Below are 18,249 nucleotides of genomic sequence, written 5' to 3' on the forward strand. Positions count from 1 at the left end.
ATCATTCACGAAATAATTAAACAAATTCCTGAACGGGTAAAAATCACGAATTAATCATTAAAAAAATCCAAAGATCCCAAAAAAAAACAATTTTTTCTACAAAAAAATCACTCAAACTCCGCAATCTTTCACAAAAAATTATTAATCCGAAAACCCGGTCGATAACTACAGAAAATCCATCATATCAATTTTTCTCAAGATGTCACAAAGAAAATTATTGGCGGGAAAAAATGGCGGACGCGGGAAAAAAATCTCCAACCCTCAAAATAGCGGGAAAAACTTGGAAAATACTCCAAAAAGAATGATCTCTACTAATTAAACCACCGATGACAACCCAATGAAGGGAAAAAACCGGCCTGGCGCGAAGAAATCCTCCGAAAATGAAAAAATCCCGAAAAAAAAATTCCAAATTCCGCAAAATAATGTTTTTTTAATTACACTCACTCGTCTGGGGTTGCCGGCACCTTGATTCCCCCGTTGGCGGTCACCCTGGGCCTCGGAATGCCCCGGGTGAGCCAAAATCCGCGGAACTTACACGCACGACCCATTCTCCCTCGAAGGCAAAAGCGGACTGACGCTGGGGGCGAAAAATTGGCGGTCGCGGAGCGCGAGGTGGGCTGTGATTGGCGGACGATTGAGTTCCCTTTGTTACGATCTCCGAAATCGTTGAAAAATACAGTCAAACGTGATAAAGTCTCCCCTGCAATTTACGAAATAATTAAATAAACCCCCGGACTGCAAAAGAACCGCCCGAAAATCACAGATTAATGATTAAAACATTTCTGTGAGAAAACACCGGAACCTCGATTTTGGTGGGAGAAACTGAGGGGGAGGAGCGGGTGGCTGTCATTGGTTGATGTTACAAACCCAACGGCAGTGGGAAAATTCAAAAAATTGAGATTCAAAGTGGAAAATGACTAAATGAAAAAACAAGAAGAAAGAGAAACTCTTTTCGTTTTTTCAATTAAGGACATTTATTGGAAAAATCATCTCGAGGTTGATAAAAATACCGTGAGAAAACCCAATATGAATGGGAAAACGAGCCCAAGTGAAGGAAAATTGTTTCAAAATAAAATTCATCCGGGAAAATTAAATTGACAATCATTTGAACTGACAATTTTGGGAAGAAATAAACGTCAGTGACTGCGCGAGCATGCGATTTCCTTTGTTGTCGCTACTGTCAGCCCTCTCGAGGGTAACTTCATAAGTGAGTTGAGGTTATGGTCGTAATTTGTACACAAAACCATGTGTCTTCGTGTTTATCCCCTTGATTGGTCAATTTGTGTTGCTAAAAATCCACATTGACGCGAAGATATTATTGTGATTAAATAATATTTTTAGTTCGAGGTGAACGTTGAGTGTTTTAATTGTGTTGACGCGATGGAAGATGCCGATGGGAATGCGGAATCCAAGACAGTTGAACTGCAGGACGAGAATTCAGAGGAAATTCTGAATGATACTGAGTCTCCGAAAGACAATTTGGACAGTGTTGCAAGTAATTTGAGCAAAAAACAGCTAAAAAGGATAAGGAAGAGGGAGAAATGGCTGTCGAGGAAGGCAGAGAAGAGGCAAGACGTTGTCATTACTTTGCGAAAGATCAGAATTATTTTTCATTGTTTTTGCTTGCGAATGGAAGTTTTCAAACTATTTTTTAACAATTGTAATTGCTGAACTTTCAGTTTTCTGTTTTTTGTGTTAGGGTAACTGAATATATTTTTTGAATTTCATAAATTTTTTCATGAATATAGACTTTAATAATCTCTGTTCATAGACCCCGATTAAAATTAAATTTTTCCTACAGATTCGAAAAAGTTGATATTTTTCAAAAAATCGATTTTTCGACTATCACTCAAAAAATTGTTATCAAAATGGAATTAGTCCCGGCTCAGAAAATTGATAACAATACCCTCTTGATTCTATCAGAATATGATGGGGGTCGCACAATTCTTTGTTGAGTTACAGCACATTGTTTATGCGATTTGAAAGAGAAAATCGGTTTTTTCATGATTACTGAAAGAATCATCAGTAATAGCAATTAAATCAGGGCTTGAAAAGTATATTTCAGTGGGTTTTTAATCAAGTTGAAAAATGGTGAGAACAGCATCATTGCTTATCAAGTTACACAATACCGTCATGAGCTTTTTATATAAAAATCTCTGTCTCTATTAAACTCAGGTACCAGTCTATTATGTTGAATACTTATTCATATTGATTCATGGTCCCGACTAACTTCTGACAGAACCTGGGTTAAACTCTGGCTAAATCCTGAATAAACCCTGATTAAATCGCGGCTATACACTGATTAAACCTTGATTGAATCTTGATTAAACCCGGAGTGAAAACGAATTCGAGTCTTGAGAGGGTCTGAATGTAGAATTATTTGACAGAACGAAATAACACGCAAAATTTTGATGACATTACAATTGATAATAGTACTGTGACATGAAAAAATAGAAGAAGAGAATAGTGAAATAATAATTTAAAAAAGAGAACCCATTCGGAAGCAAATTGATAATTCATTCGCAACACTAACTGTACTCATTTACTAAAAAAATGTAATTGTCCACTTGTTTTTTAATTGATTAATGTTCTTCGCAGATTGAAAGAACGAGCAAAAACCAGGGAAAAACGGGCATTCGCTCGAGCTAATAACATCGACCTGGGGCCCTCCAGGAAGGCTCTCAAGAAGTGTACAATGGCTGAGAGTCCCTGTAAAGTAACTGTCATCATCGACATGTCGTTCGATCATCTGATGATCGATAAGGATATAGCTAAATTAATTAAACAAATTCTGAGGTGTTACACGTTGAATCGACGGGCACTGGCACCTGTGCAATTCTCTGTTACTAGTTTTAGTGGAAAGTCCAAGCAGGAGATGGAGAAGCACAATGGATACCAGCACTGGGATGTGAATAACTTCATAAATATAAATATTTATTAATATGATTTGAATAATATGAATAATGTTCTTTGATTTATTCATTTATTGAAAGATAATTAATGAATAGAATCCAATTAATGCTATCGTTGGAGTCTTCATTAATTAATTAATTTGGTTTTACAGGTGAAGTTTTGTTCGCAGTCCTACCTGGAAATTTATGACTCGAAAAAAATTATTTACTTGACTTCAGAGTCTGATAATGTGATTGATACTTTAGAACAGGATTTCGTGTATATAATTGGGGGATTAGTAGATCATAATCAACAAAAGGTAGACATTTTCACTGATCTAATGTTCTTTATTAATTTCTCTTGGGAAGAATAGATAACTAATAGAGTGATGTCTTCATTTCTGTTATTTAATTTGCTTATTTTTCAGGGCTTGTGCCATGAATTAGCACAAAAAGCTAAAGTTGCTCATGCACGCCTGCCTCTAGACAAATTCCTCAAGATGAAAAGTCGGAAAGTTTTAACAATAGATCATGGTATGTAACTTTAATTTAAAAATTATTGCATTTCATTTTTTACTTTTTTGCAACTTGGAAGAAATTTTGCTAATTTCTGGGGATTTCTGTTTGTTACTTTTTATTTGTTCAGATTTCTGGATTTCTGAAGACTTCATTATCTTGAAGATTAAAAAAAATGAAGGTCTGAAGGGTAAAATCATAATTTTATAAACTAAACCCTCATTTTTTAATTGAAATTTCATTACCTTCAAAATGAAATATGCATAATCCACTCAAGTCTCGAGAGTAAGAAAAAATAATGAAAACAATTCCCTTCCCATTTCACGAGTAATTACCCCTCGACAATAAAAAAAACTCGAAATGATAAATGAAAATATCATCTTTCAGTTTTCGAAATTCTCCTGAGGGTAACAGAAGGCACCACATGGCAAGAGGCCTTCCTCCAGGTTCTCCCCCTCCGTAAAAACGCAGAGCCCATGTCCTCCCAAGATGACGCCCCCTGTGATACATCATGCAGCCTCGAGCCCACAGGATCACCCGATAAAATGGACTCCCACTAGGTACATGAAGATTGAATTTTTATTGTTTCTCCAAAAGAATGTACATGCGAGCATTCTCACACATTCAATTTTGTCACATATTTAAAAATATATCGATACGCATAGCACGCATACATAACGTGTATGTACATAGTTATATATGTATGTAGAAATTTTGAAATCATACATGTGTAAATAAATAACTCTTCTCTAATAGCATTTCGTAAAGTCGATTGTAGAAACTCGGTTTGAGGAAGTGTAAGCATTAAGCGTCATTTCTGTACGAGAAATTTTTCATTTCCCATTAACATTAGGCATTTACAAACAAATACCGGATTTAAACAGTTCTCTTTCACTGATTAAACAGGATCATTAAGTAGGCCCTCGAATGCACGATTATTTGCGAAAATAAAAACACTTTGTACCATTAACATTTCATTAGCGAAAGGGTAAAACCTTTTACGTCGATTTAGCTCTTGGCTGAGTTTTTGAGGAATATCTCCGAATCTAAGGGAGATGGCGAAATTTTTGTGATGACCTTTTTTGTAGAACGAATCGAGGGCTACAAAAAAGGTTATGATAAAAATTTTGATATCTCCCTTAGTTTTTGAGATATTCATTGAAAACTGAGCAAAAGTCAGAAAACCAAAATCAGGACAAAATTTCTGTCAATATTTAGCGAAATGAATTTTTTGAGAGAAAATAATAATTATTTCGAAATTTAAGGGATATAAATTCATCACTGATTGAAAAATACTTCCTGAGCACGAATAATCAATTGAATCATCAATTCGTAAAATCAATAGTTCTATCTAAATTTAGGTAATCATCAATAATTCCTGTTGAGTCACGATCAACATCTTAATGTAACAAAAAGAACGAAAATACCGGGCTATTGACTCTAGGTCCAAGTGAATGTTCCGAAGTACACAGTTATCTGTGTCTATCCTGCACTTTTGTCGATTCTAAGATCATTGATGCACCTCAGGAAATACTATAATTATCATTCTAACAAAATAAAAATTAAAAAGAACGGTTGTATTACCCAAGCACCAAAAGAGGAAAATCACAATTTTATGAACTAAAACCTCATTTTTAATTTTATCATCTTGAGAATAAAATGTAATTCATAATTGGACATTTGGAATTGCAGATTTACATGAATTAATTAAACTGCAGAATCAGCTTCAAAATTTCGGTTCTAATTAAATGGAAATTTCGTAATTTTCTTTTTTAGATATTCAATAAAAATCAAAGTGTAAAGTAATTTTCAATTTTACTATTTCCAAAATAAAATAGAATAGTGAATAATTCTCAAAAACCTAGAATTCTGAATTAATCAGATAAAAAATTCCAGACCTAAATTAATTAATTCAACTTCAGAATTCGTTTTTAAAAAATATTGAAGCCTGAAGGGAATTTAATTATGTGTTTCTGCAGTTTGATCACTGGTTTAAGGGATTGATTCATCGATATGCACAATGATCTTAGAATTCTTCAGGATTTCCCGAATTTTCACAGTTTACTGTCGAGCCCAGTGATCTCGAGGCTGTCAATAATCTCGAATTCGCTCTCACTGTTGTCACTGTTACTCGATGTCTCTGGATTTTTCAATTCAAGTTCACCATCGTCATCTGACGACGAACTCCCCTCAAAATGTCCAGTCTGTATTTTGATATCAGCAACGTCATTGTCCCCCTCGGTACTCAATTCCAATTCTGAGAGTTCTAGACCATCTGTGCTGCCATCTTCGTGAGATGGCATTTTCAATCCAATAAGTTCGTCGTCATTAAATGGATCTAAAAATAGGGGAAAAGCTCGTTAGGGATGGAGATATAGGGAGAGAATTTATTACAGGTGATAATTCGATAAAAAAAAATCCTTATTTTTCCATTATTCTCTTTCTTTTTCACGGAAATAAGATGAGGGAGATAAAATCATGAAGATACTATCTATTTCATTCTGACATTTCACTTTTTAGAATTTTCTTTCAGCAAGATTCCATTTTTTGAATTTTATCAACAAATGAAATAGAGCAATATTGAGTAATTCAATTGCATAAATCAATGTTAAAATTGTCTGACTCAAATTAAATAATAAAATTTAATTAAATATCGTAGTGAACACGAGGAAAACTGAGACATAACATGAAATGATAAGGGAGAGAGTTGTTGGATTTAAAAAAATAGAATAAAAAATTATCACAGACGATAATTCAACGGAAAACTTGATGATAGGAATAAAATTATGAAGATATTGTCCATTTGATGCTAAAATTTCCTATCTTAAAATTTTAAAGTAAAATTTTATGAATTTTAATGTCAGGGGAGCGAGTATAAAATTTTCAATTCATTTGTATAATTAATTCTTTGCATTTCTGTATTCAATTTCATCATAAAGTATACCTCATCCTCAAAATTACATGACTCAAATGAAATAACAGAAATCTGCAACGAGAAATGTTACGTAAAAATTTCACTTTTTATTTTTCTCACCATTTGGGGTCTTAGATCCACTTGGTGGCGTTGGAGAATGATCTCCGTCCTCTCCCGCCCTCTTAAGAACCTCCAGATTGTCCTCTGTGACTGCTGGTAAAAATTCTTCGATCTCATTATCCCATTCTGCAAAAAAATCATAATAATTGGAGTGATTGGAAAAATTTTCGATCGAATCCTGGGATTTACTGAGTTGTACCTTTCGTTGGACAAATTTTACTCGGTAATCGGAGTAATAATACGGGCCCCAGTAAAATGCTCATACATAACGTATATGTAAGAAGGACTCCACTGATTGCACGCCCTATTAACCATAGTACTAGCGAGGCTGAGCAAACACCAGCGCAGAACTGAAAACGGAAATTTTTTTCGTTGAAGAATTCTTTGGGAGATTTTGATGACATCAATCTGAATTTTAAATTAGGAATTTATACTGTTGGATTAGGTTGGAATTTTTAAAAAATTATTTTTAGATTTTCTTTCTCAGAATAATTAATTCAATAATAAATTAAATTAAGTATTAAATAAATAATTCGTGCATAATTCATAGAAATTACGAAAGGTCTGTGATTTTCAGATTAATGTCACCTTTTGGTTTCTTATGGGTGAAACCTCTTGGAAAGTTTGGGAGATGGACGTTTGGGGGGTTTATAGGGGATAATTACCACTCCAGGTTGATTCTCTCGTAGTGTTCTCAGGCTATCGCACGTTGATTTGACTTTGGTGATTATTTTGTCGATTTTCTCGGGCTTGGGGTGGGCTCTGGACATGTCAATGTTCATATTAATTATAGGCAATTGAGGTGAATCGTAAAAAAATATTGGGGATTAATTGATCATTTAAAATCATGAAAATGAGCGAATTTTCGCAATTCTTGGAATTAATGTAGAATTATGAAAAAAAGAGGTTCAGTTTCAGTTTAATATTTTTTAATATAAGGGAGGGAGGGCTGCGAAAATAGTCTCTATGGAAATTTTGGTATCTTTGTAGATTTAAAGATTCAACAAAACGTCAAGTCTATGCAGAATTTACTTATTTAGTTTGCTAGTAAAGAATTGATCTATTTATCTTCTGGAGATCGTGAATGCTTACGTTGTTGACTCCGATGCGCCCTTCTCCTTCTCAACTTGTGCTTCGAGGGTACTGTAACAGAGGATCACAACGAGCGCGGCACTGCTGGCCGCAGCAAAACCACGGATCTCCAATACAACTATCCCCCTAAAAACCACATCAATTCATCAATTCATCTTCACTAATCGCGCATTTACCCGCGAAACTTTCGATTTTAGAGGAAAATACCAAAAGACCTTTTTTGTAGCTGAGGAAATTTCCGACAAAAAATGTTCAGCGACATTTTCTCCTAGAACCACTCAGTATCGAAATAAATCAACATTCAATTAAACTTCACAAACCGATTTGTGCAGAATCATTCGATCAATAAATTTAAAAGAAGAGAACGAATAAACCAACAACATAAAACGAAACAAAAACATGTTTATCTTTGATCCCCACTTGCGTCTGCCTCATGACATAATTAATTTCGAAAGCATTCCCAACGCAACTCTCATTGATGCTTACACAACATTGTGATAAACAAATTAAATAAAGTCGTTGACAATCTCATGATCGAAATAACATGAATACATTCGTGTCTGGGTCATTGATACATAGCCCAGCAATTCAAAAGCCCGACAGTATCAACAATCGTCTGTCCTCCTTCATTAATAAAATTAAAAACAAATGAGGAGGCGCGTTCGACCCACGTGATTCCCCTGCATCGAACGATCTCCTAATCACCATTCGATACTATTACTCTATTTTAACATGTTGCTGCGTCACACGATAATACACACACAACGATCAAGAGAAAATGTTTATCATACCGATACGCTTCGTCTGAATCATGATAATCAAACTTTGTTATCGATTTCTTAATCAACAATTGCAACGCCTTGACGTATTTATCTCATTCACTATTTCAAATGTGACAAACTCTGTTGACACTATTTGTCATCTATTTATTGAGATGTTAAAAAGTGATCTGAAATATTTACAACGACTTGGAGACAATTTTTATTAATTTCAAAGAAAACAAGTGTTTTTTTTTCTTTTCTCTCATATTATACTGTTTTATGCATTTGTATGAAATGGAATTATTTTTAATTATTTTTTTAGGTAATTTCATGAAAAAAAAATAAAAAAATTTCAAAACATAATTTGAAATATTTGAAGCAACATAAAAAGAATTTTTTTTAACGCCTCGGGAGTAAAAACAAAATTCTGTAATGAGGGGAAAACTTTGCGTCATTAATTCGCGGTCAAAAGTGAATGAAAAAATCTGAAAGATGCCGTAAAAAATTTGTCCTCTTCATAAAAACGAGATGAAACGAGTTGAGGGGGCTCTAAAGAAGATAAATAATTTTAGAAAATGTTTAAAAATACGAGGTGGAGCCTCCGCCATCTTTGAAGCCCTTTGTGGCAGTGGGAGGTACCCAAGCAAGATGGCGGCGTTCACAGTGAACCACCTCACATTTTTAAACAAGACTTAAAATTATTCATCTCCATTAAATTTACTCAAACTCGTTTCATTCGATTCCTAGAAAGTGAACAATTTTTTCAAGCTTCAGATTTATATTTTTTTATATTATCACATTATTATTACGAAATGAAATCATTTTTCGTTCAGTAATATTATATCATTGACCTCTACCTGCAGGAAAAAAAATTCTTAAAAATCCAAAACATGATAAAAACATTAAAAACAATTCAACAATTTCCATCGCAGAAAACCCCCGAAAAAAAAATGAAAACTCACCAAAACAGGATATTGAATACAATAACGACAGAAATACTGTTGACTGAGTTCTCCCACAAAAGAATACTCTCCAAAATCCCAAACAGTCTCTTGGAGGTTTCCACATCCCTCTCGACACGCCTCACACTCTCAGCATGAGGTCCCCGATGACCCCCCCAGGCCCATCGAAAGCAACAAGCTATTTTCGACAGTCTCTCCATAATAAATAACAACAAAATAATTTACCCACGAATGTACTTCACTGCATGCACTGTCCTACATCAAGTTATCACTTCGCATGATACCATCAGTTCCACCCACAACTATTTTTGGTTTTTACACCCCCCGAGGTACGTGATACAAATACACGGAGAATCACGAAATTGCATGGACAAACCGAATAACTGATGCACCCACGCGTTACACTTTCGTTTTTCCGCTCGATTTACCGCTGCGAAAACTCAATAATGACGGAAAATAATACTCGCCACTTAATTAACTCCGCAGTCCTCTGTTCTGTCAACGACAATGACTTCGATTATTAACAATTCATGAGTTTGTTATTTCCGATGAACGTCTGAGGGACACGTGACATACGACGTTTTCGTCGCCGTTTTTAAGAACTTCCGTAAACTGCGTAAATGTTTTTATTGTGGTTGTGCTGTCTGTTGGCTCGTGAAAATTGCGATGTTTTGTGTTACTTCTGGATGGATTGGGAACCATGTGGTCTATCCCCCCACCACCACTCGCCAAAGTATGCGAACTGTCTCCGTTCACTTCACTGTGTAACGGCACTGTGCGCAAGGACAAATTGCCAGCGTCTTGGTTTGCCCCTCCATGGGGCGCGGTGAGGGTGTGTGAGTGCCTTTGTTTCGTCGGTGCGCTGGTGAAGTTCAGGTGGTGAAGAGTGACAACTTGGTGAAGGTAAATTCCCTTGTTTATTTGTTTTTCCAATTGAAGTCAAGGTTAATTGTTGGGAGAGAGGGGAATGAGACATAACCTCAACTTGCGCGAATATAAAAAGGTGTCTTGAAATTCTATTGGATTTTGTTGCATTCTGAGAACAATTCTAGTTGTTTCGATAGTTGTCTCCATAGATTCCAAAATCTATGGAGTTTGGTATTATTATATAAATTGTTTTATTAAACATTACATTTGAGTCTTTGTTTTGTTGGGGAAGTTCAGGTGGCGAGGAGTGGCAACTTGGTAGAGGTAAATTCCCTTGTTTATTTGTTTTTCCAATTGAAGTCAAGGTTAATTGTTGGGAGAGAGGGGAATGAGACATAACCTCAACTTGCGCGAATATATAAAAAGGTGTCTTGGAATTCTATTGGATTTTGTTGCATTCTGAGAACAATTCTAGTTGTTTCGATAGTTGTCTCCATAGATTCCAAAATCTATGGAGTTTGGTATTATTATATAAATTGTTTTATTAAAAATTACATTTGAGTCTTTGTTTTGTTGGGGAAGTTCAGGTGGCGAGGAGTGACAACTTGGTGGAGGTAAATTCCCTTGTTTATTTGTTTTTCCAATTGAAGTCAAGGTCAATTGTTGGGACAGGGAGGAATGAGACATAACCTCATCTTGCGGGGAAATAAAAAGGCGTCTTGAAACTCTGTTGGATTTTTTTGCATTCTGAGAACAATTCTAGTTGTTTTTGAGCATTTTTCAATAGTTTTTTTTTTAGAAAAAATATCCAAATTTTGATATTCTTATATAAATTGTCGAATTAAAAATTTCATTTGAGTCTTTGTTCTGTTGGTGAAGTTGATCAAGTTCAGTCGGTGAGGAGTGACAACTTGGTGGAGGTAAATTCCCTTGTTTATTTGTTTTTTGAATTTAAGTCAAGGTCAATTGTTGGGACAGGGGGGAATGAGACATAACCTCATCTTGCGGGGAAATAAAAAGGCGTCTTGAAACTCTGTTGGATTTTTTTTGCATTCTGAAACCAATTCTAGTTGTTTCTGGGCATTTTTCTCAATAGTTTTTCTTTTACCATTTTTTTTGTTAAGAAAATTACGAATGTCGATATTTTTATATAAATCGTTTTATTAAAAATAGCATTGGAGTCTTTGTTTTGTTGGTGAAGTTCAGTTGGTGAGGAGTGACAATTGGTGGAAGTAACTTCCCTTGTTTATTTGTTTTTCGAATTGAAGTCAAGGTTAATATTGGGAGAAGAGAGGGGAATGAAACGTTTTTAATCGTCAATAGGTTGGGATTTTTTTGTGATTTTGAAGGAATTGAAAATTTTGCAACTTTTCTGTGCATTTTTCAATAATTAAAATAATTTTTATGGAAAAAAGCGTATAGATGTTGATATTCCTATATAAATTGTTCTACTAGGATTTTTTCCACAAGAATTTTATTGGAATTCTATTAAAATTCCATTGAAATTCGATGAAGAATTCTATTTTTTACAAATATGAACTATATCAACTATTTAGGATTATTACCAGGATCAAATGATTAAATTCAATCTCTCTTCACAAGTCACCAACTTTATTGTTCTCTTGCAAATATAAATAGTTATTGCTTTGATTTTATTTACAAGACAAGAAGATACATCAGAATGACGACATGGAATCCAGAAAAGAAATTACTCCACTCAAACTCACTCATTCGTGTAATAATTAAGACCGAAATTTCGAGCTTTTCTTTGGTATAAATAACTTTTTCCCTCGGTGTTGCAATGTCCGTGAAGCAGATTCTCTTTTCAGGATTTTTATTGTCACATACATAAATATACTCCTGCAGATGTGGATTTTTTACATCTGAGAATACATGTACGCGTGTTTAATCATATTTATACGAATGTCTATCTATAATTCAGTAATTTTATACTCTTGACAAATAACAAAATTCATTTCTCCAAGAACACTCACACGAAATCACACATACACATAAACCAAATTCACATTTCGTGCATATGTTTTGTGCTTCTCGTCTCCTCATTTCACTTAGTTTTCAGTTTTATTCTTACGTTGCATACTAAAAATAGGCCGTATGGCATCAATTCTTTCATAAATTTCCTATTTAATACTCATGTGTTTGCAAAGTGTTGGCGAATTGATTTTCTTCGTGTGAAATTGTGAATTAAATAACAATATTATACTGCTGTTGTGAGAGTGTGCGAATTAAATACGAAAATGAAATTGTGATGTTCAGAAACTGAAGAGGAAAAAACAGTCGACATTTTAGGGATTTGGGATATTAATATAATTAATTTTGGGATTTTGTTACTAATTAATTTCTAAAAACTGGGAATTAATTTCTACAAACTTATCCAAATGAAAGGATAAATTCATAAAAAAATAAATATTCATGATTTCATCAAGTAAAACGTAATAAATCAAATCCAAGAATTTGAAAATTCATGAAAACTCGTGTAATTTCATAATAATGAAATTTATCTTCAATTTCAATTCCTAAAAATTAAAGATCAATTCTTAAAAATCAAATCCTCACGATCCCTTCCATAATGAATTCTTAAACCAAAAATCATCACATTAAAAATTTAATCATCTCGTAATCACCGGATAGAGTATATTTTCTGCACGTACCGCGTGTTCATCATTAGCTCATTGATTATAAAAATAATTATAGTCATTTAGCGACAGCACTTCATCACTGAGAAGCCCCGTCAATTCATCTCTATGGATATCGTAATCGTTAACTACATTTCGTTAGATATCCTGGATCATTGAAAAAATAAAAAGCATTCCGATATAGTTTTCGCCCTTCTTATCCAAAACGTTAATCATTATTATAATGATGAGATCGTAGAAAATCTATACTCTTCGATTGTGCTTGTTTTGGTACATAATAATGTTCACATATTACAATTGATAACGTCTTTACAATATCAAGCCACGAAATTTAAACAACTCGTATTCCTCGACGATTCAGCGTTTATCGCCGATTATCACAGCTACAGAGAACTTTCACACTGTTTTTCGTAATTCTACGTCAAGTTTTTGCCGCTAGAATAGGTGCCTCAGTCCTCTGAATAGCAACATTTCATTATTTTCATTTGCATCAGTTGAAACATTCTGATGATGAGTTTTTAGCATTTTCCAGGAAGGAAAATTCCACAGGCAGTATAGTTAATTGTTGTGTCAATTATCATACGGTGGTCTAGCCATCTCAATAGTCAGTATTTTACAATGCGGCTGATTGGATTTACCTGCAAATTACTTTGGGCAGAGAATTCACAGAATATTGCATTTGCCAGATCGCCTTCTTTTCCGGCGATTTTTTTCCAGTTCTGTGGGCGGTTGGTTCCATATTATTCGTACAACCTGGAAAATGGGGAGAGCAGTTGGTGAATCATAGGGATTGAAGAAATTACAGGAAGGATTCATTTCCTCTCCAGTTTAATTGAATTTATCTACAAGAAAGAATTATTGAAACAATTCTTTGAGTGACAATGTTTCGAATTGTTGTTAATAAATTCTTATTTCACTATTCTCTTCTATTTTTTCATCTCGTAGTACTATCATCAGATGAAATGTCATCAAAATTTTGTGAATTATTTCGTTCTGTCAAATATTTCTACATTCAGACCCTCTCAAGACTCGAATTCGTTTTCAGTCGGCTTTAATGAAGGTTCAATCAAGGTTTAATCATTGTATAGCCGGGATTCAATCAGGGTTTATTCAGGATCTAGCCAGAGTTTGACCCAGGTTCTGTCAGAAGTTAGTCGGGACCATGAATCAATATTAATAAGTATTCAACATAATAGACTAGTACCTGAGTTTAATAGAGATAGAGATTTTTATGTAAAAAGCTCGTGACGGTATTGTGTAACTTGATAAGCAATGATGCTGTTCTCACCATTTTTCAACTTGATTAAGAAGCCATTGAAATATACTTTTCAAGCCCTGATCTAATTGCTATTACTGATGATTCTTTCAGTAATCATGAAAAAACCGATTTTCTCGTCCAAATCGCATAAACAATGTGCTGTAACTCAACAACGAATTGTGCGACCCCTATCATATTCTGATAGAATCAAGAGGGTATTGTTATCAATTTTCTGAGCCGTGAGTAATTCCATTTTGATGACAATTTTTTGAGTGATCGTTGAAAAATCGATTTTTGGAAAAATATCATTTTTTCGAGTCTGCGTGAACAATTAAATTACCTCGTGAAATGCTGCATCAACATTGAGTGGTGGATCCTTCGCTGAAGTTTCAATATAAGGAATGCCCAGCCTGTGCGCCAATTCCCTCCCCTGCTCCTCAGTAACTTTCCTCAGGTGCACCAAATCGACTTTATTAGCAACTAGCAACATCGGATAAACATCTCTGTCCTTGACCCGGAGGATTTGCGTGTAAAAATTGATAATATTTTCGTAAGACTGCTTGTCCGTGACGGAGTACACCAGGAGGAATCCGTCCCCCTTGCGCATGTATTGCTCTCGCATTGCGCTGAACTCCTCCTGACCCGCTGTGTCTAGCACATCGAGGATGCACCACTGCTTGTCCACCTCAGTATGCTGGATGTAACTGTCTTCTATCGTTGGGTCGTAGTCCGTTACGAAAAGCTTCTGGAAGAACTGAATGGTCAGGGCACTCTTGCCCACACCCCCATCGCCAACCACAACTAATTTGAATGTCAAGAGGTTCTCGTTGTTCGGCGGTCTCGTCATCCTGATTTTCCCTTTCACCTCGGCTTCTCGAATGGTATTTATTCCCTAACGTCAATTGTTCACACGTGTTTTACGGAGGAATTGAATGAGGAAGTGATTTATCGTCGATACTTTGATTTTATCTGAAATTTTAAGGGTAAATGTTCTTTATTCGTGAGCCCTGACACAATTTTCAAATTTATTTCTTCATTCCTTCAATTTCATTAATTTATTGAATGGTTCAACTAAAGTCATGAAAAAAAACACGGTGAGGATGCTGTTGGCTTATGTTTTTTTAAATGAAAAAATTCTATAGATTTTTATTTTTCAATAAAAATGTGGCGCGAGCCACAAACGAATTATTATTTCGAAATTCATATAACGCGTCTCGAATATTCTATATCGTCGTATTCGAGACAAACATCATACTATTCTTGCCCTTCACGAAATTTCTGGACAATTCTCGAACCTTCCATAACAAAAGGTATTTAAACCCGCACGCTCCTAAACCAAATATCTCAGTCGAACTCAGTCCGATTCTCAAGCTCGATGTAAACACATCTGACGTGCTAAATACAACACCTTTATTCTGCTAAACCACGAGTAATTATTCTTCGATATACACCTAACCGCGAGAAAAAAATTTCTAGGCATAAATAATAATAATAACTAATTATTTTACTTAGGTAGCATGATTCTGGACTACAGTAGAGCTCAACCTCTGGTTAGAGGGAGCGCTATTACGGAGCGATTAGGAAATGTTCGTATCGCTTAGCCTGTCTGGGCGGTCTGGTGATCCCTCGAGGATCACTCAGCGATCTCATTTAAGGGAGGGTAGGGTAAAATGGACAATTTAGACTTTTTAAAAATTATTCATAACTCAGAAACAAATGTATCAATAGAGCTCAATTTAGGCTCCTCATAAAAGGGAAATAATTGCTCTTTGTATTCAAAAAAAAATTATTGAATTTCATCAACATTTCAACCCGTCACTAATATTTTTTAAAAAGTCAAATGCCCATTTTACCCCAACCTCCCCTACGAATAAAAAAAAAATACTCAATTCATTCATTCATTCATTCATTTCAATTTTGCAATATTTCTTGAAAATAGTACTGGTTTGTAATTAGATATATTATTTGAGATTTGGTTTCCTTTTATGTGCAGAATAAATTTATGCCCTGAAACGTTGGTAATTAGTGGATGAACTGATTTGTTTTCCCATTCTATTCTTCGATTATTTTTGGATTAAATTGCTGTGATGAACGATAATGGCTGAGAAGTTAGGAGTTTTTTAATGAAAAATAATACTATAATAACAAAAAAAAAGTTGACAATATTGAAACGCGTGGGTATTAACCAAAAGGCGTTTATTAAAATAAAATGAGACGATATAAAATTAAGTGTGTCAATACAGTAAAACGAGAGAAAAGAATGAATGATAAAAACAAAAGTAACATTAACTTCGGAGATGTTCAGATGAAACAAAATGCATGCGAAATGGAGCAATATGGGTTGTTGAATGTAAAAAATATGGGAATTGCCGGATTGATGACAAACGATCGAGAGATACAGACAATTCTTTGGGGTTAACCTAACTTTTTGGAAGTATAAGTACGGAAAGATAAATACGGAGAACTCTTTTGATAATTGTTTTTTTGTTGGGATATTTTTTTGTTCGTGATGGATGATGGAACATTGACAAGGAGTTGAATTTTTTATCGTTGACAGGTCCTTAAAGTGGACTCACCAACAGCTGAGGATTGGGGCTGGGCGTTGTATTTGGTGAACATTACTCACTCTTTTTTGTTGCGTTTTGTGGGGTGGGTCTGTCTCAACTCCCTCATCAGAATAAATTAATAAATTACATTTGTGCGAGCCGGGGTCTTGTTCTCAGTTGTGTCGTGTGAGGTTAATTTCTCGGAATTAGGGGTGGAGGCTTAGTTCTGGGTAGTGGAACTGCAGAAAAGCTCGTGTTGGGGGGGGGGGGGGTTGTCTCAGATGGACACATTCGGTTTTGGACAAGTTCTAGGGAAAATGGCGACAATTCGGGAGGCAGTGGAACCAGGGGAGCGATTTTGCTCGTTTTATGCCGACATAAAATCATAAATTTCAACCAATCCTAGTTGAGTATTCCAATTCCAGGACTGTCATTCTGTAATATTACAAGAATTTGACCCTTACATTAATGAAGGTTTAAAATATGTTGATTCAATTTTTCTAATAATATAATATTAATAATCTGATTTTCCACGAATAATGATGTATTTAAAATTTGTTAATCTGAAACTGTAAATTTCCTACTAAGTGAATAATTCAAATTTCTTGAAAGAGGGATTTTCGATTACACAAGTAATCGTCAATCTTCCTACCTCAATTATTGATTGATAAAATAGTTGAAAATTTGAATATTTGAATTGATGATACTTGAGTACTCAAAAAATTTCAAGAGTGATGTTATCTAATTAAGGGCTACAATATTAGCCGCAATAAAATATTACAAATTTGGCGATCTCTGGATGATGGTCCTGGATGTCCTCTGAAAAGTCGTACCAATCGAATTTTCTAGTGTAGTGGCACGTTGAGAGATGGCGGGATTATTCTCATTTCAAGCGGAATTACAAACTGAATCGAACTAGAGCAATAGGTTTCAGCCGAAAACTATCATTTATAAACAAATGATGGTAAATCACTTGTAATACGTTGGCGGATGAGTGTAATGCATCTTTCGTGGTTGAAGGATTACTCAATTCCGTAGCGAAGTGGTCAAACGGTTTAAGTCAATTTAGTGTTTGGTTGAGTTTTCCAGAAATGTTTCCGAAATTTAGGGAGATGACGAAATTTTCATAATAACCTACCTATACCTATAACCTTTTTTTTGTGATACCTGCCTCTCGTGCGTAAACCTTCGCTTTACGCACTCGAAATTCACTTTACGCACGCTCTTGAACTTTGCGCACTCCTGCACAAAAACAACCACATTACCCCCACTACCGTTTCGAAAAGTGAATTCGGCAGGTACCACAAAAAATAGGATGTGTTACACGTGCGTGTGAAAAAGTAGAACTTTACGCACTAGTAACACAATGTACTATTATAGAGCGAATTGAGTGCTATTAAAAAGGTTATGAGAAAAATTTTGTTATCTCCCTTAGATTTCGAGATATTCATTGAAAACTGGCCAATAGCCAAAATCGACTTAAACCGTTTGTAGTCCGCACGCAATACCCCCTTCCCGTGTGCACTTCTAGTGCGGTAAGGTTTTGAGGTGTTTTCTTATGTTTTCGGGTATGAGAAATCCGAATCCGGTGGTATTTTTTATGTAAGTGCGTGCAATTAATAGTTATAAACAAATTAAGTGGTTTTTTTGATGATTTTTTTTTTT

At 34.9% G+C, this 18,249-nt stretch overlaps 3 protein-coding genes across 3 annotated transcripts; 1 reads left to right on the top strand and 2 right to left on the bottom strand.

The window, feature by feature from the left end:
- The first annotated feature begins 1,229 nt into the window (after positions 1-1,229).
- Positions 1,230-4,459, top strand: LOC107044783 (tRNA methyltransferase 10 homolog A). The gene is made up of 5 exons (XM_015266816.2): positions 1,230-1,568; positions 2,599-2,908; positions 3,065-3,211; positions 3,320-3,425; positions 3,795-4,459. Exons 1-5 carry the CDS (start codon positions 1,381-1,383, stop codon positions 3,965-3,967), a joined length of 924 nt encoding a protein of 307 aa, XP_015122302.1. The 5' UTR covers positions 1,230-1,380; the 3' UTR covers positions 3,968-4,459.
- Positions 4,460-4,499: 40 nt separating this feature from the next.
- Positions 4,500-10,035, bottom strand: LOC107044775 (reticulophagy regulator 3). Its single transcript, XM_015266806.2, has 6 exons — positions 9,257-10,035; positions 7,534-7,659; positions 7,107-7,203; positions 6,641-6,791; positions 6,442-6,567; positions 4,500-5,745 (listed from the first exon to the last, which is right to left on the bottom strand). Exons 1-6 carry the CDS (start codon positions 9,454-9,456, stop codon positions 5,462-5,464), a joined length of 984 nt encoding a protein of 327 aa, XP_015122292.1. The 5' UTR covers positions 9,457-10,035; the 3' UTR covers positions 4,500-5,461.
- Positions 10,036-11,711: 1,676 nt separating this feature from the next.
- Positions 11,712-16,835, bottom strand: LOC107044795 (ras-related protein M-Ras). The gene is made up of 3 exons (XM_015266828.2): positions 16,665-16,835; positions 14,379-15,007; positions 11,712-13,533 (listed from the first exon to the last, which is right to left on the bottom strand). Exons 2-3 carry the CDS (start codon positions 14,883-14,885, stop codon positions 13,444-13,446), a joined length of 597 nt encoding a protein of 198 aa, XP_015122314.1. The 5' UTR covers positions 14,886-15,007; positions 16,665-16,835; the 3' UTR covers positions 11,712-13,443.
- Between the last annotated feature and the right edge of the window lie 1,414 nt (positions 16,836-18,249).

This window comes from Diachasma alloeum, unplaced genomic scaffold, assembly GCF_001412515.2.
Source record: "Diachasma alloeum isolate Michigan unplaced genomic scaffold, Dall2.0 Dall_scaffold_00180, whole genome shotgun sequence".
NCBI lineage: Eukaryota > Metazoa > Arthropoda > Insecta > Hymenoptera > Braconidae > Diachasma > Diachasma alloeum.